General features: G+C 32.3%; 1 protein-coding gene across 3 annotated transcripts; it reads left to right on the top strand.

The window, feature by feature from the left end:
- The first annotated feature begins 1,660 nt into the window (after positions 1-1,660).
- LOC110998599 (protein gooseberry) lies at positions 1,661-17,851 on the top strand. 3 transcript variants are annotated; one of them, XM_022267311.2, is made up of 6 exons: positions 1,661-1,877; positions 10,947-11,119; positions 11,668-11,770; positions 12,990-13,189; positions 13,563-14,161; positions 17,058-17,851. In XM_022267311.2, the coding sequence occupies exons 1-6, from the start codon at positions 1,823-1,825 to the stop codon at positions 17,176-17,178; spliced, it is 1,251 nt and encodes a 416-aa protein (XP_022123003.1). In that variant the 5' UTR covers positions 1,661-1,822; the 3' UTR covers positions 17,179-17,851. The 3 variants fall into 3 exon arrangements, with proteins under 3 accessions (XP_022123003.1, XP_022123002.1, XP_045488921.1); XM_022267310.2 differs by having other exon boundaries at positions 11,668-11,926; XM_045632965.1 differs by lacking the exon at positions 1,661-1,877 and adding an exon at positions 8,916-8,987 and having other exon boundaries at positions 11,668-11,926.
- The last annotated feature ends 5,907 nt before the right edge of the window (positions 17,852-23,758 follow it).

Genomic DNA, 23,758 nt, shown 5'->3' with positions numbered 1-23,758 from the left:
GGCTAACTATCAAGATAGACCTATATTTTGAAGACTTCCAAGAGTTTAGAGTTAAAATTATTCTTTAGACTAAAGCACGTCCTAAAATATATGTTCCGATGTTCTGTAACCTGTTCAGGACAGGGTCCTCATCATTGGTGAGTGATGTGGAACAACCGTTTATTTTCACAGTGTACCTACAAGGAGAGATTTCGGCCGACCTTCAGTCATAGTCATGAGCTAAATGAGAGGTGTTCGATATTAGATCATGTGAAAAAAAACAACGTTATGTATTTACCCAGATATTTATTAGTCCTTATAGTTATATATTTTCATTATATTTAAATCTTAAACGAGCTAGCAATTTTTTATAACAATAATATCAACTATAACTTATCAATAAAGTTTGTAGAGACGTAAGGACACCACGCAGTCTGTCGCCAACCACGGATCTAGGGGTTAGAATTAACCCCTAACCCCTAACCTTCAATATTTAATTAATTTAATATATTATATGTACTTAATAACTGCATCATCAGTGTATTATTTAAGTTAATTGTATAGTTAAGTTAATTGAGTTGAATAATAAAAATAAAATAAAAAGTCATCAATAAGAAAATATTTTGTAACAACTAGTCCTAATGGTGATGCGTATGAATAGCAAAACTAAGTACATTGCCGCGCAAGCACTAAAGCGGGCTCTGACACAGATTAGAATAGGATGGCGCACTCCTACGCGTTTCACATAGCAATGATATATGGAACCTCCTTCATGGTTTTACCTTCTTAGATTTGAATTAGAAAAAAAAGTTAATATTTTTTTAAATTAAGAATTTCGTTTATAAAGTCTGTTATGATTCGAATTTTACGACGTATATTAATAATATCTATAAAAATATAGACACACGAAGTTTGCATCTGAATTGCAGAAGCCAAAGGCATTGTATAATTATTCATATTAAAGATGTAAGTATTAAAATATTTTTTTTATGTAAATTATATATTTACTTCTATAACAAAACTTAACCAGTTATGTGTTCCCGGTATCAAACAATCTTAATATACCCAATTATCATTTAAAATGTATTGTGTTTATTAAAGCATTTTTCCGTATTTCACAAAAACACGCTACAATAAAAGAATCTAAAATATCTACCGGACAAAATAAATTGATACGAATGAATACGAAATAACATTTTTGTGAAAAATTAAACATATACACGAAACGACCATGCAATTAACACACACAAAGCATATTCATAGTGTGCACAAACCACGCCTCAAATAAAAATTGACCAATCATGATTCACCATAGCCATAGATCGTTATGCCAGCACGCCTCGAGTTTTTCGTCACGGAATACCAACTCAGGCGCTACACACACATTGTCAAACAGAGCCTCGCGCCACAGACACTTTTCAGATCTGACTATCTCGCTCTAACGCATCCTCATACCCACCGCTGTTAGTCTCAAGAAATCACCAAAAACCAATCGACAGGCAAATTTCAATCCAAATAATACATTTATTCTTGCTGTTATTTGGTATTCTATAAAACGATTGACGAAGATATGGAAATTTAACGGCAAAATCGCTTGTGCGTTCAAAGTAGGAAAGGGACGGAAGACAAGTGAAGCTTGCGGAGGCGGCCGCGCCGACCATTTTTTGTTGCATTGTGAAAGATTACACTTGAGTCGAAATACATCTTTACATCACACGTCAGTGGCCACTGAGCTGTCTTCAAAGTAACACGGATTAGATATACGCACTTTGTAAGAATGTCCGCGTGTTGATAGTGACAGATTGTGATTAGGACTGTGATTGAACAATTGTTAGTTTCTTCGATGGCAGTATCTACTTTGAACATGACGCCGTACTTCACCGGATACTCTTTCCAAGGTATGTGCCTGCGCATTTACGCTACAGGCCTTTATAATTATACTTAAAAAACTGAGATAAAGTTGTCTGTATCACTGTATTAGGTTAAGCTCACTTTGACTAGAACCGGAAAATCATGAAAGCTTTATAATTCTAACAACATATATGTTTCATACAATTTAGCATTTATCATGCGCTGAATCAGATCGAAGATTCTCAAAGTGTCATTACATACAGGAATTAATTATAATCTATTCAACGTAAGATAAATCGACATAATACTATGTATATCTGATTGATGGAATGTTAAATCATATTGAACAACTAATTGTCTTTAAAACCACAAAAGACCGGCAATCAAGATATAAAAAACCGATTGCTGAGAATTACTACAATTAAAAACCTAATGGAGTCCTTCTCGAAACGTCGTAAAACTATAAAATTATGACTTTAGAAAAACTTTACTACATCATATAACAATATTTCATCGACTAACGAAAACATCTTGGAACATTGTATAATGGTCAATGCTAGAAAGTGGTTTCAAAGCCACATTGTTTCGGCAAAACTGTATAATGTAGTGAAACAAAATCTGTCAAAAGTATACCGAGCGTTTAGGCGCGAAAATATGTAGATTTCCTTCCTCTATGGTTTATATATTCTGTCTGAAATTAAAAAGAAAAGGTTTATTAATATAATCTAAGTAATTTAAATTGTTATTTAACAACTATAGATTTGTATAACAGATATATATTCTGTCTTAAATTAAAAAAAAGGTTTATTATTATAATCTAAGTAATTTAAATTGTTTTTTAACAACTTTACATTTGTATAACAGATATATATTCTGTCTTAAATTAAAAAAGGTTTATTATTATAATCTAAGTTATTCAAATTGTCATTTAGCAACTATACTCGTAGTATATATTCGTAGTTCTATATTTCAGTATTCGTGAATATTTAGACTGTTTATTGCAAAAAAATCTGAATTATAGCAACGATAGGCATTGGCTATAATTGTTTTAATTAATGAAAATGTAGATCATTTTCATTAATTAAATGAGAAATTATTAGTATAAGTGATATTTTTTGACATTTGTTTGGGTGAAAATTATTGACATCATAAAACAACTTTTGTTTTAAAGACTTCTTACCCTTGGTTTATTACGGGCGACACTTTTTTGAACAACAGTACCCTACGAACAATACAAATTGAATAGTGGATAGAAAAGAAATGTTTTGTATGAAAAATATGAGACGCGTCCGGCGTAGAACAAAACGGAAGCATGCATCGAACAGAATTCGTAAATGGAGAAACTATACGAATACGAAACTATCGTAACGTATTGGTCTTATTAACACATGAGTGTGTTATTAAATAAGCTAATGACTCAAAGTTGAACATTAAGTTCCATCTTAATACTTGGTGAAACTAAATAGTTTGCCATCATATTAAGCGGTTCTATACTATTAAACTTAGGTTTGATTCAAAGCAAGTGTTTCATTGTACTTGTTTTAAGGTCACACATAATACAGATCGGATTAATGAAATTTTTTTATGTATGAATATGATCTGAAGCTGAATTATTAAAATCAAATTTTATCAAGAATTATTTTAATCACATCATCTTTATAATTGAATTTGTTTATTTATTAAATAAATATAATCAATTCTGCTTTAGCGCAATAAAAAGTTGAATTCCTTTTTTAAATTTGCTCTGAATACAAATTAACATGAACTCTAAATTGAATTAATATATGCCTGTTTCAGCCGCCAAAGCTTTTAAATTCTCTGCTCCAAAAACCCGACAGCTTTACACATAAATCATTACCATACGAAAACATTTCGAATGCATTGTTAAAAATGTCACTTCGACTTATGAACTGTTTCGTCTAAACTAAATTAAAATGAAAGGGATCGAAATATAAAAAGGGTTGTGGTGAAAAGAGACGGTATGATAAAGGATGCCGCCTTTACGTTTCGTACGATACAGCATAGTGCGTTTTGAAAACTGTGGTTATAATCGTTGTACCTATTAATAATATGATAATTATGATAATTATGATAATAGGTTAATATTACAACCGCGCAACTGTTTTGTATGTAATTCGCATTAGAAAACCAACGAACGAAGCTGCCTCTCTTGTAAACATAAAAGCCATCGCAGACAGTGAATATCTCACTATGTGTTTTAATATATAGTAATAATTGACCAATCAGAGCCGTGGTAGCGATGAATTAAAATTTGCGCCAATTTTCCGACGGCTCTCAAATATTTATAAATTTTCGAAGAATATTCTAATTCTTAGTTAAAATACTCAAGGCCTTAGAAACTACATGAGTCATCAAAGGCACCGCGCTGTATTGAGCTCTTTCGATTAAATAAATCCTGTAGTCGACAACAAATTATATAACTTCGAATAAATCGGTATTAACGTCGTAAGCTGATGTAAAGTCCGACATTAAAAATGCCTGCATGAGATTATTTTCTGCACGTTTTATTTATACTAACAGTTAATTATGCTCGTAATATAAAAAATTGTTTAAAACACTGAAATCTTATTAAATAACAACTAACATACATACTTTTTGCTTAAACATAATAATGTGGATATTCAGTTAATATTTGACAATAATAAAAAAATAATAAAGCTGCCAGTGCTATATAATCACGATTAGGTACATCAGGAATCCTTCAAATTCTTCTACTTGTCTCTTGCCATCCTTCGCCGCTTTCCCTTTTGTTCCTCCTAGGTTTCTGGTGGGTGTACCTTTTTTCATAGAAAAATGGACAATACATAGACTATAATAATACTTATGGGTCAATCAACAGAATTTGTTTTTTTATGATTATTGAAGGTCAAAATATAATAATAGAATAACATATAGATTTCTCTACCGCCCTAATACTTTACAAAAAAGGAATCCGGTAAAGGATTCTTCTGCGCCTGACACAGTAGATTTTTGGGACTAAGATCGCGAATAAAGAAAAGTCAAATTTATTTTTCTATAACTTTATCTTTGTGAGTTACAAAGTGAGTTTCTCTCATCTTTGATTTATAATATTGAAGATGAAAATTTAATTTAAAACAAAATATTCACATGTGCCCGCGGGTAGGTGACGGACGATGAAGCGAGATATCGATCAGCAAACCGCACCTTGTAATTTGTCGATGCGATTTCTCTACGACTCCATAATTTTCTCTAAAGGATCACTCGATTATTCGATAATGAGAATGTCATATTCGAATAGATCGACGACTCTAGGTTTGAGTCAAGAAACTTTAAAAAAAACTAAACTTGATTTTGAATTTTTTGATGTTTATGGTACAGGCTAGGCCTAGTTTAAATGCTAGTGCTCATAGATGTATATTATGTATAACCACACTGAATATTGTAATAATAATAAAAAAATAAAAAAAGTAATTTTATTTTATTTTTTTATTTTATAATTGTATATTTAATTGTTCACATTTTAATCCTTATCGTCTGCAAACATTATAGTGTAGATAGATATCCCAAATATCTATGACACTTTACCTTCCAAATCACGGGTAGAATTTAGGTAAAAATCGAATTGAGTTACTGGGGTCCTTAAAAAAAAACGGCTTGCAACGCACTCGTGAGCCCTCTGGCATTGGGAGTGTCCACGGGCGGCGGTATCACTTAACGACAGATGAGCCTCTTTATATAATTTAATTCTCTTAATATAGTTAATTCTCTGTTATATAAAAAAAATCTTCAAATGATGTTTATGCAAATGATTGTCAACAATTCCTATGATATATGTTGATAAAAATTATTTATATATTTAAACCAAAAAAAATTTAAGGAACAGTGCATTGTTGAACAGATTGCTGACCTCAGTGTAATCAAGATTTAGTCACATTCATATCACGGCGGACAGGCGCATGCGCACACAGGCGCGCTTTTGATGCGCGCCGACACGCTTTAACTTCGTAATATGACCGCGAATCACTTCGGGCCACTTGTCATTATTTTAATTAAATCTTAAAATACATAAATCAGAGAATTTTCACGCGTATTGATTGATTTGTGGAAATGGGAAAATTCTAAACTTACTCTATTTAATCTCAATTTCCTGTTGGTGTCTCACAGTTAATTCTAAAATAAAAAAATTGATGTTAAAAATCTCTTTGATGTTTATAAATAGTTGATCGATATTTAAATCCATATCGCAATGAATCATATAAAACAATGGTTTTAATTAAATCTTACAAAATATTACTTATGTTTAGATAATAAACAATATAATAATATGTTTGGATATTCTTTTCATAATTCGTCCATTCGGAATATATAATTACATTTCTCCAATAACTACCTATAAAAGATTTACCATATTTTTATTACACAGTTTTTAATTATACAGTTATTATCAAAACAGAGTCTCTGTTTGTGCTCGGCAATTAGTAACAAAACATTTAGTCTCATATTTCTTTAAAAAATTCAATAACATTGTCTCAAAGGTTCGGGAATTCTCGAATAAAAGGGATATCCATTTCTTTTGTCTAGATTATATTGGCATCTGGAATTTATTGAACAAATTGAAATTTTTGATATACCGAAGAATCTTAGCACACAGAACAGATGAGAAGTTATTATCTAAACCAAATATTAATATTGAAATCTTTGTTTTTGTCGCGAGATGAGACAAATATAATTTATATTAATCTACACTTTAAAGTTCATTTTATATCAATATTTACACTGAATTTGACCAACAAATTATGTATTTATTAAAAGTGGCGCGAATTAATGAATACTAGCTTGAGCCCTTTTAGGTTAAATTTTTGCTTTAAAAATGTCTTTGACATGCCGGTTTCTCATTATCTTATACAGTATAGGCAACTGTCAAATGCTCTTTATAAAAACATTTGGTGCAACGCTTCCTAACTAACATTGCTCACCAGTTGAGTAAAAATTAATATAAATTACGTCGGCTCTCAAAGATCTTTTGAAAATTGTAAGAACCCTTTTGGTAAATACGAGATGTGAATACCAAATGAGGTTAACTCTTATTGAAATAAAGTATTTCCTTTATACGCCGAATTCGTTTGAACAGTTGTTTTCTCTTTATATAATATATGCTTAGTTGTAGGGTAATTAAAACCTTCGTATATAGGGAGTGTAAAATGCCAAACAATATGTCCCGTTTATTTCCAATCTTTACAAATGTTAACAATTCAAATTTGTAGCCTTATTTTCTTGTTACTCGTTATCCTTATTTCCTTCAGTATCATTGATCGGAACCTCTGAGGATAAAAACCACCTACGCGTTTTACCAAAAACTCTATTCTTGGTTTTATTTCTCCATTCGCTTCTTTATCTTCTATCCACCTTATCTATTGGATTCTCGATATCAGATATAAATACCTCAGCAAGAATTTATTAATCGCACAATTAACCATAAAAGATACCTTAAAAATAGTGTATATTTTAGTTTAGCAAAATACTCTTGTCTATCTAATTCGTTTCAGTAGCCTTAGTACTTATTAGTATTTTAGTAGTAGATGAAACTATACACATAACAAATATTGATTATAAAAGCTGCTAAAACCACACATATTTCAATCGTTAATCACCTAAGTACCGCCCAAACAAGCGGGCGATACAAGTGTTATAATTATAATAGAATTGATACAATCACTACAGCCTCGGGCGAACGATGCCACGCGACTCGCGGCCACACAAATGTGCTTGAAGAAAGCTTAATGGAATGACACCGTCTTTGTGAAGCCGCCCAATTCTTATGCCTATTCAATGGCATCTTCTTTGTTGCTTGATTTTGGATAGTTTTATTCATTTTCGGATGTTCGATATTTGAAATTTTATAGTTGTATTAAGGGTCCTATAAAACTGGTACGATAATATAATTTGTAGTGCAATATATGTGTTGTAGGATTTTGCTTTATGATGTTTAAATACATAGATAGTTCTAAAAATCACGATGGTCGAGGATTGGAGAATGAAACGTTACACAGAATCCGATATACATTTATAACTTTGGAAAGAAGAGCAATAATTTTATATTTGCATTTGCAAGTATGTAGTTATATAAAATCGTCATGCTGTACCGTAGTGAATTCGTGAATCCCTCAAATAAAAGCATTTTAAGTGTATACATGTGCGTCAATAAATTTTGATTGTCATTCTGTTTCAAATGATTGAAGTGTTATTTCATTTATGATTCCATGTTCACATAAATTGCTATCGCATAGCTATTTCTTAGAGAATTGATAACCTTCCAGGGAAATGGTTTAATCAGAAATTGTTTATTGAATCGAAAAATTTTCAATTTCAATTTATTTAGTTGACTCTATGTTCTGTCTCTACACGGTAGATATCACAAAAGAAATGTTGTGTACATTTCTTTTTACATTTCTGTCTATCTTTGCGTAAAGCATTTTAATCTAAGGCGCATTTTTATGCACCATCAAACTTTATTTATGTGATTATCGCTAGCATACAAATCATGTGGAAGAAAGCATTGTATGACGTAAGGTCTCATATAAATTTTACTATAGCACATTAATGTCGCTACGTGAAATTGATTTGCAAGCAGAAACATATTATGATTGTGAAAATGGGGTTTACGATTTATTTACACAATGCAAAATCAAATACGAACATATCACTGTACTGTTAGAACTATAGGGTTTGACTTCTTATCCATTAGTTAGGTTGCGTATCATTTGTTTATTCAACTCAGTCTTGTGGAACTTTATCAGTTTTATTGTGGTTTGCTTCAGTAAGGAAATTGCCAAAATATCACGACTCCTTGACATCTTTAATTTCATCACCAGTTTCAAGTGTCTCTTAAAGTTACGACGGTACTTCGCAATCATTCAAAATCGGAATTGCGAACTGATAAAGCGAAAGATGAAAATTTCTAATTAAAGTTGACGCAGAAATGTGAATTTATTTATCTGGTCACGGCTTACCATACGTCTAGCGTTAAATGGCTGACTGTGTTTCAATTTCGTCTAACATGATCGCTGCGGTTGAACGAATCGGAACACAATTATGTTATTGTGAGAATTTTTTATGCGTCCTAGCGCTCAGTGTTTGACTATGTTCTGGAGGTATCGCAACTATGAATAAGTCTCGTGAGTAAACTTTTCTGGCTTCCGTATTCTATTGAAAGGCTATTAATAGGATCAATGATTGGTATCATGTGCGTCAATAAATTTGTGTGATTGTCGGTACAAAATGGTGCATGATGCAAACTGTTTTCGGACGATTAACTTTTTGAGTGATGTTTAAATTTGTTGTTAACTTTACCTCCTTTTGCGTTAATAGTGTTATAATGTTTGCGAATTATATTACGCATTGTTGAGTTTACGTTGCCATTGTAGCTTTTGTGGGTTTTTCATTGATTTGACTGATCTTATTCGAACATATTTGGTCAAAAGATATTGAATAGTTCTACTCAATGCGGTACGTGCATTACAAGGCTTTTAAAGCTTCTGTGTGTATTCTATAGGTTTTTTGTATTTAGAATAAAGTGGATCGTACCACTGAGGGTCGATCTTTTAATAAGGTTTTTGTTAATATAAAATCTTATATCTATTATAGTCTTGATTTGATTCTTACCTTAATAAAGTGATACATTATGACTGCACCACCCACATTTGTATAGAGGGTTATTACGAAAGCGTTATGCGTCATAAATATTTCGAGAACATGAAATTAACACTCAAAAACATGGGTTTTCGAGGCACCACAGCGTCTGTAGGACCTGACAAAAAAATAGGGATCGCTTGATCCCCTGCGTGAGCAGGACATCCGCTTTTAAAATAGTCTTTAATCTTATGAAAATAGAGTTCAGTATAAATCAGCGGAAGTTGAGAATTTGACACCCACTTATCTCATATTCTTTTACGATTTTTCGCCATATAAAGATTGTAATATGGATTCTTTTGCTTTGAACTGTTTCGGTTCTCGCCCTATCAAAGGACATACTTGTTGACATGTTGTTTAATTGATCGGTACTTCACCACAGGGGTCTAAGGCCCAACACGAGGCGGTTCCTTTGAGGAATTATATGAAATTGATAAACTATAAATGCCTTCACAAGTGGAAGATGCCACTGTGGTGTTTTTTCTTCTGTCAAAATTAGATTAAAATTGAGATTAATCTTTGATAAGGTAAGATAAAAACTTCGCATTACGTTCGTTGAATAAGAGAAATATACAATATTACATAGCTGATGAGTTTGAATACCCTCTTGGGAACTACAGGTTCGATTTAGCGTCGAATCAATTGATCGACAGATAGTATATAATTTTACTGTAACTGCTGTAATAAGTAGGTGATTTTTCTTAAGTAAAATGCGAAGTTATTATGAAAAAGTTTCATTATGAAATCGGTAAATCTAAGATTTCGATTTATCTTACAAAGCCGTTGCAAAAATCGTCGAAAGGCGGCCTCCTTTGACAATAGGTGGTCGAACCATTTGCCGTGATGTGATTATAATAGCCACACTTCGCTCACATACCAGATATGTTATATTTCTTTTTAGCAATCAATATCTTAATAACATTAATTCAGGTTTTGATGACTTTCGGGATGTTTTAAGTGATAAAAACATTTTGTAACAATTGTTGTGACCAAATTTGTTGAAAGATATCTGATACTTTTGGTTGAGAGCACATCAAGTGAAACGTGAAATGACCAGTAGTGTACAACGGTCTTCTATTGAAATGTATTCGTCATTTTTCGATATAAATACGTCGTATATTTGTATCTCATAATCTTCATAATTTCCATTTAATAAAGAAAACTATGCGAATAATGCAATAAGGCTCTAAAAGGATTTGTTTTCTAAATAGTTAATGGAAAATATTTTTTTATTTGACATTAATTTATATAGAAAAGTTATCAGACATTAATTACATTGAGTTTTAAATTTAAAATAATATATTCTATTTAATTCTGATTAATTTAACGCTGGCGCGTGCTTGATTAATATCACTTTAGACAAAGTCATTCTTAAGAATGAATCACGCAGCTTGAAGTCATGGTTTGAAATAACATAAATGTTTAAATCATATTAATTGTTAAAGGGCAAGGACGCATGAATCAGTTAGGAGGTGTGTTCATCAACGGGCGCCCTCTACCGAACCACATCAGACTGAAGATTGTGGAGATGGCGGCTGCGGGAGTCAGGCCTTGTGTCATCTCACGACAGCTTCGAGTCTCACATGGCTGCGTCTCCAAGATACTTAATAGATACCAGGTAAGCTATTAAAAGCCTTCGGAAATTAGTCTTATTTTAGCTCTTAGACTGTTATGTATATTTCTACATATCTTACAGTAAAAATCCGTGAATTGGTATTAATCCAACAAAATAACTGGCGTTACTTCCTTTGATATCTGCATCTGTTTCGGGATCATTTGTTTTTTATTTTCTGTGCCTGACACACGCCGTCGAATATAAATAACTAAGTCTTACGATGTTTTCCTTGACCGTGCGGGTTTAAAACTCATAGACAGAAAATCCATTGGTGCACAGACCTCAGGAATAAATGATATACGCTGAAGCAACTAGGCCAACAATGCTTGGTAGAAAAATAATATATTTTATGTTATGTTATCAATAATTTTACAGTTGAATTATGATTGTACATTGATATAGTTAACTTTACCAGTTCGCTAAGTTTTTATCAAATTACAGCAGTGTGATTCAAATATAAGTTACATGCAGTTTCATTGGTCATTTTGCTCTACATAATCTTTTACCTCTAAATTGAATGTTATAATTAAGCTAATTATAATTTTGTTTAGGAAACCGGCTCCATTCGTCCCGGCGTGATCGGCGGATCCAAGCCTAGAGTAGCAACGCCCGAGGTTGAGAATCGGATAGAAGAACTCAAGAGACAGAACCCAGGTATATTCTCCTGGGAGATTAGAGATAAACTTATAAAAGAAGGCATTTGTGATAAAAACACTGCGCCGTCAGTGAGTTCTATTTCGAGGCTCATACGAGGAGGCAAAAGGGACGATACAGATCCTAGAAGAAACCATAGTATTGATGGTATTCTAGGTAAGTCCTAGCCGTGAATATTTATACAAATGCTTTTAATTGCCTTCATGTAATAAAATCAGCGGAGCAGAACAAATTAGGTGTTATTTGCCTGATCGTCTAGATCACTTTCTAGATAACTTAATTGAATATGTGTAATCTGAATTGTAACATGTTATCTTTGATATATATCATGTTTTTTATGGCCGTTTAAATTATAAATGAATTATCGTAAAAATGTGAACACAAGAAATAAACGTTTAAGTTGTTTTCGTAGACTTTAGTCAAAGTAGCTGTTTAATCCAATTAACTATTAATTATCCATTACCTTGGCTTTACACTGGACAATATCTCATAGTACAATAAACTGCCTTCCTCTCGAATTGATACATAGATAATATCAAAACGGCGGCTTGAAGCGTCTTGAATTTTTTCACATATAAAATTAATAAGACTGTTTGAAACGTTCGCAAACTTTGTAAAATGGCGTATAAAGTTAATAAACCACGTAAAGCGACGCGCACGCTACAGCAGCGCCCCCTATGTCGGCTTCAGAAATTGCAGGTTATAAAAATGAAATTAGTACTCAAACGTATTATTATCCCATCGCGTTTGGCCCCGAGGCTTGCATTACGACAATCTGTCCGTACCGCACGTCACGTCACTATACCCAATATAAAATGGCGCTTCTAATACAGCGAAAGCGCCTTTACCAGAGATTTTGCGATAAGATTATGCATATTAAGTTGTATGAGGCGAAAATCTACGCTCAGCGGGCCCTTTGTGAGGTTCGTAATTTTAGTCATTCATAAGTAACGGTTTTCAGGGCATAGCGGAAGCATGTACCTAATACATTTGCTTTAATTTACATAATGTTGTGGAACCTTCGTGCCTAAATATTTGCACGGGACCAAACTCATCATACTTAATTACTAATTTATGATCGGTTGTCCTTTTTAATTAAATGATAAAAGTACCTGTACGCAAATTTATAATAAACACATACGAACGAATTAAACGTAAAATATTATCTACCTTATAGGAAAAAATATAGTCGAAATAAACGCACTTTTCTTGTACACAGGTCCGTCATCTTGTGAAGATTCGGACACAGAGTCGGAGCCCGGTATTACGCTAAAGAGGAAGCAGAGACGATCCAGGACTACCTTCTCTGGGGACCAACTAGAAGCTTTAGAACGTGCTTTTACCAGAACCCAATATCCTGATGTGTACACACGAGAAGAGTTGGCACAGAAGACGAAGTTGACAGAAGCTAGAGTTCAGGTAAATATAATCAAATACAAGTGGTGTCATAAATTACAGAACATCGTAATTAATAGTGTAGTTAAAGTGAAGTGTATCCAAACAAATTGTATTTAATCCCATTAGTTACGTGGTCGTACAAAAGTATAACAAATAGCTTTTATCATAATCATTATAATTAATTATAGGATTGTAACCGAGACACCACATGTTGTTCACGCTACCGTTCCTTCGGTTTTTGTTAGATTAATAGCCCCGGCTGATAGCCTAACACAGAATGTAATCGAGTGTTCCCTACCTTATAATTATGTTCTGTGATCATGTTTGCCGCGCTTTGTGAATAATTTACTAAATTATGTGTTAAGGTTCTAATAGTAGAATAATTGTCAATCAGGTATGGTTTTCAAACCGAAGAGCAAGACTCCGAAAGCAATTGAATTCGCAACAATTGAGTGCTTTTAACACTATGTCCTTGCAGTCAGCCTTCCCTCCAGTTCACCAACAATACGAAACTCCGTCTTCCTTCAACGCTCAGTGCGCCTCCTGGCAGCAATCGTATTCCTCTTTGGGTACGAGCTCTGTGCTGAACTCTGCTTTAGCTCCTTCTTTGCATCAATCTACTCTCTCGGCGCCTTCAGTGTGTCAATCTACTTTACCGTCCTCATTGCATCCACCAACTTCAAGTTCGTTTTCGTCCGGTAACTTAACTCCTTTATCTCACTCCTCGGAGATTGCAACGCCACTCCAAGCTGCAGCTGATACTACTCCACCAAGTTCAAGTCCAACTACTGCTAGTTCCCCATCCGCAATCCAGAGTAGCGGTTTGACCTACCAGCACCCGACATACCAAAATGCAGGCGACATTCCTCATCCTTATGCCTACGGGGATTACGCAAAGCAAGACCACATGGCACACAACCACTGGACTTCGAGACAACTGACCCACTCTCAGAACAAGTTAGCAGAAGTCAGCGCGTGGCCGGAAAATTATAGGTAAGTTTTAGTATGATTTCATAATTACTAGAGACATTCAAAACAATTGAATAGAGGCATTTGTCATTGATACATGGCATAAAGTCATAACTATTGCCATAAATTAAAAAAAAAAACAAAAAAATGTAGTCGTAAAATCTAATAGCATTAAGACTTGGGATATTTGCAAAGAGTTATGCAAATATCCCAGGTTTTATGCAAAAGACGTTATGATAGCTTTCATTACGGTGTTCAAATTAGGAAGCATTCATTCTATTTCCTTTCACCTCCCCTTATCATTATTCGAAGCGGCCGCTAATCAATTAAGAGAGTAAGAAGTCAGCCATTATACGCCGCTTGGGCTGTTATTATAGGCTCTCTTCGTAATGCCGAAGCGATCGTGAACTCAATAGGGTTGCAAATTTCATGTACTTTTTTGATCGGTTATTAATTGATTCTCGATTTTAACATTCTGTGAGTCCGAAACGTGTTATTAAAGCACTCGTTTTATCATAATAGCTGTGGAAGTGAATTTGTCGTAAGAGCGAGTGGCATTGTCCCAGTATTCTATATGGCGACGACATTTATCTATGTTATCGAAACAAAGCACGTCAATATACCACACATTGGACCACACACAATATCTGGCACAATGAGAGACACTAACATATTAGTTACGTTATATGGTGATCGATCTTTATAACAATTTTCATGAGACAAAATAAATTAGAATCCTTATCAGACTACATAATACATGCATCGTTTCTGGGACCAATTACAACGTCGAGATACTTTTAACATCCAATTTCGGTGATTACGGTAAAATACATTTTAAGTCTATACAATAAAACCCATAACTGCTTGAAGTTAGAATGCAACATTTATCAGTTTCTTACATTGCGGAAAAACACGAGTTGCTTTGTATCAAGCGGTCGCAATTAATGAAAGGCCGAACGTGACATAAGTACAATGAACCCTCGCATTAAGAAATTCTAACCGCGTATTAAAATCTGTATGGTTATTTGTAATCTACTTCCTAAACTGCAAGGTTTCCGTGTACCTTTTATTGATCACTTTGCATCTGTGCATCGAAATATGCACATGATTGATGCATGCACTGGAACGAAAATTGCATTTCGATTACAGCTTGATTGAAATCTAACTTTCCCTTGCATACTGTTACTAATATTTATGTAATTTGTAGATAATTAGTTCTCATTAATTGTTCTACTTGCACACTAATTGTACTGTTATGAAACTATCACTAAACGTTCCTATCTATATAAAATTTCGTATGCTTACCATATATGTCCACTTTACCATACATTTTTTCAATAATATTAATTTGTTTGCAAGGATTTCAAACTATTATAGTACTACTATCTAATCTTTGCATATTATGCGACATAACGGCGTGGAAATTTGTCTTAAACTGTAGAATTTATAAAATAGAATAATAATAAAATAAATTTAATTATTAATTATAACTATATCATCATTAAAATATTAAAAAAAAATTATAATGTTTTACTCAAATAAACATATAATAGTAATAATGGAACCTTATTAGGTATGTGTCATAGTTGTATATCCTGAAACTTTGACAGATAATAATTAAACTTGTATTTAGTCTGGACTTGATAGGTAATACAATAAACATTAATTTAAAATTATTTTTTCATATATACAAAATATGTTTTTTGATCAATTCCAGATTATTTTTTGGTATAACAAATTTCTCATCATGTCACTTCAGCCATTGTAAATTTCCGTTGACTTAAAAATATTTGTTTTGTGGACATTTCTAAACTTTACTATATAATCTTATAAATTATAATGTAGGTTATATAGCACGATAGATCAGTGGTTAAATTGTTACTAGGTTTGAGGTAGATTTTTATTTGTAACCGGACCTAAAATTAATTTTAATTGACTGCTCGGCTCACAATTCATTTATCTCCTTCAAAACTGAGTTATACTTTTTAAATTAAGGGGTAAAGGATAAATGCCCAGGTGGATGTAGGTTGTTGTAGGCGTATAATTGATTAATTAGTACAGTAGCAGTTGCGTGGTTTAAGTTTTGCAGCTTTTGCTAATTTCTAAGTTAGTAGACACCTGCTCTGTTACTCTGTAAAACAGATTCAATATCTAGATTATTCTGAATCTAACAAAGAGCTTTTCACGAAATCATGCACTTTAAATATCCCTTGCAACTAGCAACGTTGTAAGTCTACTTAAAAATTCAATACAAAAAAGTAATGTTCTAATATACAATCGCATACAAAAGTGGATTATCACATTTTGTTTTTGTACTTATAAACTATCAGATTAAATAGGACAGTTCTATAGTTCATTAGAGATATCCGACATTTCAGCCACCTACACGACTATGTTCGACGTGAATGACTGTTAATAACGTATTAGCCACTGTATTAAATTGAATTTTCGTAATATGATTTGATTTATATTTAAGACACGGTAATTATATATATGTCAAACAATGTATCAACTAATCGATATGAAAGATGAATGCTTCCGCCAATATCAAAGCTTTTTTAAGCCCTTTCAAAAATTGTTTTGATTATCAATAAAGTTTGAGGATTATGTTAATTGTAAAATATTAGATATATTTTGATCTATATTATTTATATTAATGGCAGATTAGTAATATAAATTGTGCTGTTAATTTATATTCACACGATTTATTTTGATTACATTTAATTTATATTATTGGGCTTAAATGTGTTTTTTAAATATATTCAGTGTTTCAATGAAGCATTTATACATCATAAGGACGCTCTTTTGATCTTTCATCTATTTTCCTTTTTCAATAAATTCAGGTCATTTATGTTTCAGTCAAAGTATTACAAAATATATGTAATTAAAAAAAAATAACCATGTTTTTCTTTTGTTTCAGTCCATTCTTTGGAAGCAATGCATCGCATTACGTATCTCATGCTCACTCACCGACAGAGGCCAAGTCAGGATATCCATACATCGGACAACTTGGTGGTATGGATATGGGTCGGGTACATTAAACAGCTTTGAATATCAATGAAATTAATAGACCAAGCATTCTAAATTAGTTTCTATTATATATGTCTTATATTAGAATAGACTAATTAAAATAATACACCAGTATTTACAATAGACATTTGTATACACGTATAACTCTGACAGTTGTCAGTATAAGTGCCCTTAACCATAGATGAAATTGATGATATTTTTTATAATAGTAATGTTAGCGTTTGCATATCGTCTAACCTGTATACCTTGGTAGCATAAGAATTTTTCAAATTGAAAGCACATTCGTGCGGGTCTGTACCATATAGGAATTATATTTAGGCACACTATCTGTATTATTTTATAGCTTTAGTTAAAAGCGTTCCTAAGTAATGTTAACTAATTTAAGGTTACAAGTGTCTAAATGCCGTTTTCAAATATATACTTCATACAATTAAATTTTAGAAATTCTTGTTTCGTTTCGTTTACTTGCATTTTACTTTTGGTTTATTTCTAAACATGAGATTTCATAAGATTTTCGACATTCTCTCTCATGTATAAGATATGATTTTTACAAATTTGAGTATATTATGAAGACGGCTTTACTGTAAGTGTTGAATATTTTTAAGTAATATCAGTATGTATGGCCTTGTAAATTTGTGATGTAGAAGAATATATTTATTTTTAGAGAAAAATGTGCAAATTGATTTAGGGTAATATTTTGTATAATATTAACGTTTACAGAAATAAATAATATTAATAAATTGAAGTATTTTATTACCTACCTTAAATAGTGGATTTAATTTATACTTTTTTGGTTAGAAAATTACACTTAAATTTTAATGCATTCAGCATTAAAATTCAATTGTAATTTTCTAAATATCAAAATAAATACAAAAAGTTATGGTCATTTAACTACAGCTAAGTTGGCTGATTTATTCCTAAAATCTGAATTATTTTTTACTTTTCATAACCCTTAGACACAAAATCACCTTCAACAGACAAGCGCAAAACGCGCGGCACAGAAGGCGGAAATTAGAGTCTTTCCTCCAACTTTGAATTTTCTCAAACTTCAAATCCGGAATCATTGATAGGTATACAGGTGACCCCAGAACTGGCGAGTACTAAACTCTGCCAGCATTAAAGGGACTCTCAGCATTAAAATAATTCTACAACTGGAAACAATCTTATAAATTTATTATATAGTTATATTAAAAAAAAAATATATATATACTATGTAAATTAAAATCTTTAAAATATTTAAAATTCTCATAAAAAAACCTGAGGCGAGCCTTTTAAGTTTAGTGATTGTCCATGGGCATATTGCTTAACATCGGATAGGCTCCTCTGTTCCAAAAAAAATACATTTATATATTTAAGTATGTCTAGTCCATTTTCCATTAGGTGCTCTCTTGATAGCCGTCGTGGTTGACGTTATAGACTATAGAGGTATTATTATCTTGAAATTCTGGCATGATACATCAGGGACGCCTTTCTTGTCTATATATGTATGTATAAGTAACATAACAGTTTACAAGATTACAATTTCAATAAACTGAAGTTTAAGGAACACGCTACAAAAAACACATTTATGTGATTGTAGTGAAATGTGTAATTTTTTGACAAAGAGGTAGAATTATTGAAGTTACAGCACATCTCAAGCACTAACTAAAACTAAATATTTACAGTGCTATAAGTCCTTATTAGTGTTTCGTACATATTACAAAGTTTATGTTAACTTATAAATAACAGATTTAAAGTTTTATATGTCGTTGTAGTAAAAGTGTAATAGCATCTAATTCGTGATATTTTGTATTTTCTAATCAGCTTCCCTTGGCTGATAAAGATAGCCTTTTTTAATCTAAGATAGATTTCACCACCACTTCCTTACCACTATACGTGCGAGTGTTAAATGCGCACATAGAAGGTCTTTTGGTTGGAGCCCGAGTTCAAACCTCATGGATGAGAGTCGCCGAACCCACTGCCGACACTTACAAGTACTGATACTTAATTGAAACGTGTTTTACGATTGTGTATATACTTTTATTGTTGTAAAGCATCATACATTTAAAGTATAAGCTGTTAGATTACTTATAATTAAATAAATAAACGACTTATGAATGTCTCAGTTCTTCTAAACCAAAGTATTACTCTGTGATAAGAGTTAGGAACACCTGTGAAAGCAACAGCAAGTAAAGATTATGAATCGTATTTAATGTTCCTTTTTCAAAATGGCTAAAGAATCTTATCGCTGAATACCGTGAAGTATCCTTGGGTGTACTACCTTTTGTCACGTGCGCATTGTTTGCGCGTTACCGACGTGAAGTCATTAGGTATAACGATAACTTGCAGTATATGTCATAAGCAGATTTTGGGTTCAAATTAGCGTTTTCATTAGAATCTCGATGAGGCAGACGCATTTGGATTTTTGTAAATATTCTGATTAGGACCGATGGATTCGCGGTGGGCGGTGCACAACACGATCGAGCACTAAAATCACTGATGATTGATTATGATTTTCTGCTGATGTACGGAAGTGTAACTGTTAGTTGCTGAAGGAAAACATCGCGATAAACACTAGCATTTGTTAGAGCTAATTCAATATATAAGGCACAGTAGGCTAATCTACCTGCCAATTATGAAATTTCGTGAAAAGAAAATTAAAACAAACACAGAAATTTGAGGCCATGGTTGTAGCTATTTTATTTTGGTGCGCCTAGAGAGGGTATAATTTTTACCGAACGTCAAGTAGATGACGAAGAAATTACCATATACTGGTATGATAATCTATTAGCGCTTTTGCCTTAGTAATAATTAATTAACAAAGAAGTTTTACTTTTGAAATATGTACTTTGTACGCACACACTTTTTTTTTAAAAAAGAATGTCGATGTTCTTACCTACGTATGATAATCGGGCTTACAACTGAATTATAATTAAGATTTTAAGTTTGACGTTTAATAAAGAAGAAATATTTGTAGTGCCTTTAATAAAACATTTTGTAACTCAGGCATTTGGCAGAAAACAGTTATATTTAATCACATAGGAAATATTAGTAACTTAATATTGAAAGTAATGCGTTTAAATCCTGCAAAATTTTCACAAGTAACTTTAAACACAACACAATACCTATGCGGTAAAATTAAATTATTAAGAAATTAGCAATAATGAGATAGCTTCAGAGTCAACGGACGATATGGAATCCGTTTCTATGTGTGCAAGTACTGATGTAATCGTATTTGGTAATACCCTGAATATTTGAATACCTAATGCTCAGACTTTAACAAGAGTCATACATTTCAATAACAAATACCCAGCATGGGGTTAAATTAGACAATCAATTGCACGTTTCTGTTTCCATACATTGCTGCTCAGCCGATGTGATATTGGGGTTTTCCCAACAGGTATTACACGATTCAAATTGAACATTTCAAAATTAGAACACGTATAAAACAATTATAGAATAAAAATTAATTTGTTATAGAATTAAGAGTTAATAGAGTTTCACCAAAAAATTGATAATATTAGGTCCTTCTGGTTCTGGCCACTTTAATCACGATGTTCTCCTCTTTGGTAAGTATTTCAAATTTGTACAGCTATTTACTCATGTATTTGTGCTTCAATGACCGTCATTCATATCTTTTTTTCTTCTTTCTTCAATGAACTACATATGAGATGGCAAAAGTGGATAGAAAACAATGGTTCATACTTTGATTAATGAAATATATTATATTTAAAAATATTTGACTTTTTGTTTTTCCCATACAAGACGCAAATTTCATATGTAAGGACCTAATATACCTAATATTGCGTATAGTCGTATTTTATATTTTTTTAAATTGTTTATGTTATGGGAGGCAAACGGGCAGGAGACTCATCTGATGTTAAGTGATACCGCCGCCCATGGATACTCACATTGCCAGAAGCCTCGCAAGTGCGTTGCCGGCCTTTTAAGGACTGGTATGATTTAAGAAATCCAAAGCTAGACCTAAAGATCTAGAAGCTAATGAGAATTTCTTAAAACAATCTTATTGCTAATGCTATTAGCCTTGCACGGCCGGCTTTATTATTTAATATGACAAAAATAAATCTGCAGATATTTTATACAAAAGGGGGCGAAGGGCAGTGGGCGCACCTGATGTTAAGTAATACCGCCGCCTATGGATACTCTCATTGCCACTCACACGGGCTCGCGAGTGCGTTGCCGGCCTTAATTATATATTTATATATATGTGTGTGTAAATAGCCAGATAATTTAATAGGTGGAATAATTTGAATCAATCTAGTAGTTTTTGAGTGCTTATTAAGCGATGAGCTATAGATGAACTTTAAAGCTCCTATTATTAGCTTATTCGAAGTCAATTTTACTCTCGTCAATTAAATTGATCGTGACAAAACTAAATCTAACGACTTCATACCTAAACTTTTGAGATGACGTTCTTATAAAGGCGCCTATTCTTATGCTCGATATCAAAAAATCAACTATAAAATAACGATTTAGAAATATGATGTCATAAATATAATTCTTAGAACTTCATATCACCGCTTCATCTTGGTTATGTACTGCGTAAGTACTTGTAAATATCGTTAGTAATGGTGCACATGGCAGACATATTTCTGTATCTGTTTTGATCCTTTGGCAAGTTGGCGAAAAACCTATGCGTACTCGTTCAAAATAGCAATATTTGTATTACATTTTTAATTGAGATATCTATAATGAATAATATATAATATTTATAAGACAAGGACAATGTTTCTTAACTAAGATACTATACCATATAATATATAATTAAACAATTTAAAATTAAATTGAATTAATAAAAAGCACAGTACTACCAAGTTAATATGTTTATTGAATTTAAAATTTAAACAATTAATACAATACAAAAGATGTCTTCTAAGACCCTTATGTTTAACATATTATGTGATAAAATATCACTGATATTAAGATCGGTGCCTTATACCAGCCTACCACGAAGGTGTTGAATAGAAAACGTGATTAGATTCTGGTTTCCACAAAAACGGGTGTTTGAGCAAAAACTATCCGGTAAAGCACACGCCTGGGAAAATATGGTTCGATGGATTTTACCTCAATTACTTTTTTGGTCGTGAATTTTTTGTGAGGCCAATATTGAGGAGTAATTATTATTATTACATTTATAATATCCATCATCATACCTCGATATATTGTTAATTAATTTAAAAAAGTCTGTTCGTTTGTCTCTCCAGAATGGACCGATTTGGCTAAGTACAATCTTGTTATATGTGTGAATGTTTAAGGAATTTTTAAACGGGGAAAAATAAACTATAAGTAAAGAAAAATTCTAAAAAATTTCCAATACAAATTGTGACTAGCTGGAAAATGTGTAATGCCTAGTCTTTTTAGAAATAAAACATCGGCACATAGTTGTCCGTATTTATAGCTGCCATTAGAAATTTGTGTTTCATAACTGTAGTTTGAGGACTGATCTCTTTTAAAAATGTTAAATAATAAAAATATTGAATAAATTGTAACTGTAAAATGTGTGCGTTGTCTCAAAATTAACTAAAACAATGTAAACCAGCCATATTACCTTCAATTATTTACTATTAGTACATATTACTGATGCCCTATAATATTAACATTCATAAATGCGACTTTTCTCTTTATTCTTCAATCTTTAGGCTTAGTGGCGATCAAACCCGAACAATCACAAAATCACAACACCCGAAAAATTTGATTTTTTTTATAGAACAGGGGGCAAACGGGCAGGAGGCTCACCTGATGTTAAATAATGTGTTTTTGAACGACAGTTTCAAAACAGTCGTTAAAAAACATATTATCCAATAAACAGACATATTTTCTTCATAAGTTGCAATAAAAAAACAACAAAATTATAATGGCGGGTAATTCGCGCTGTCGCCGAAATGTCTATTGTCAAAGTAACAATTCTTCTGACACCGTGAGCACAAACATTAATTATTATGGCACAGAACACTATCTTATTTCGCGAATATGTCGAGTTTATATTACTAAGACAATGACTCGGATGATAAATATGTATAGTAGTTTTAAATTAATAGTTCTACTTTGTAAAGTATAATTATGACAAAGGATTGCGTCAGACCCATCATAGCTTAGTGACTTAACCTCAATGACATAATCATTTTCTATATTATTTGTTTAATACACACTTTACTCATATAATTTGTATAACCATAGTTATCATACTTCAACACAGAATTAGTTTTTTTGTTTAAATAAAATAGCAATTTGTATACTTGATACAAAACTAGACTTAAAATATCGTTAATTTTGTACTGGCTACCGGAATAGTTTTCTATTATATATTAATGAAGTTTAAATCTTCATTGTTAAGTTTTAAATAATACGTATAGCGTGGGTACTGTTTGTGTTTAGTGTAAATTCGATGCCATAAACCAATTTCTATGAATGAAAATATGAGTCACCACTTATGCCCGGTGTTTTACATAAGCAACGGTCAATAAAGCAAAACGATTATCTTATAATCGTGAGAATGGGAATCACTTGCCAACTGCCCAATTAAACAAGAGACAGTTATAATAGTGCAGGTGGATTCGTGGGTTTCGCTTAAGGGGGCATTGATAATCGAGA

This window comes from Pieris rapae, chromosome 21, assembly GCF_905147795.1.
Source record: "Pieris rapae chromosome 21, ilPieRapa1.1, whole genome shotgun sequence".
Lineage (NCBI taxonomy): Eukaryota > Metazoa > Arthropoda > Insecta > Lepidoptera > Pieridae > Pieris > Pieris rapae.
This window is presented reverse-complemented; position numbering and strand designations above follow the sequence as displayed.

What these genes read in the sequence shown, in the direction of transcription:
- LOC110998599 (XM_022267310.2), top strand. Translation starts at nt 1,823, where the DNA reads ATGGCAGTATCTACTTTGAACATGACGCCGTACTTCACCGGATACTCT. An exon ending in TAGTATTGATGGTATTCTAG is followed by an intron (nt 11,927 to 12,989) that starts GTAAGTCCTAGC and finishes TCTTGTACACAG; the next exon opens with GTCCGTCATCTTGTGAAGAT. An exon ending in TGACAGAAGCTAGAGTTCAG is followed by an intron (nt 13,190 to 13,562) that starts GTAAATATAATC and finishes ATTGTCAATCAG; the next exon opens with GTATGGTTTTCAAACCGAAG.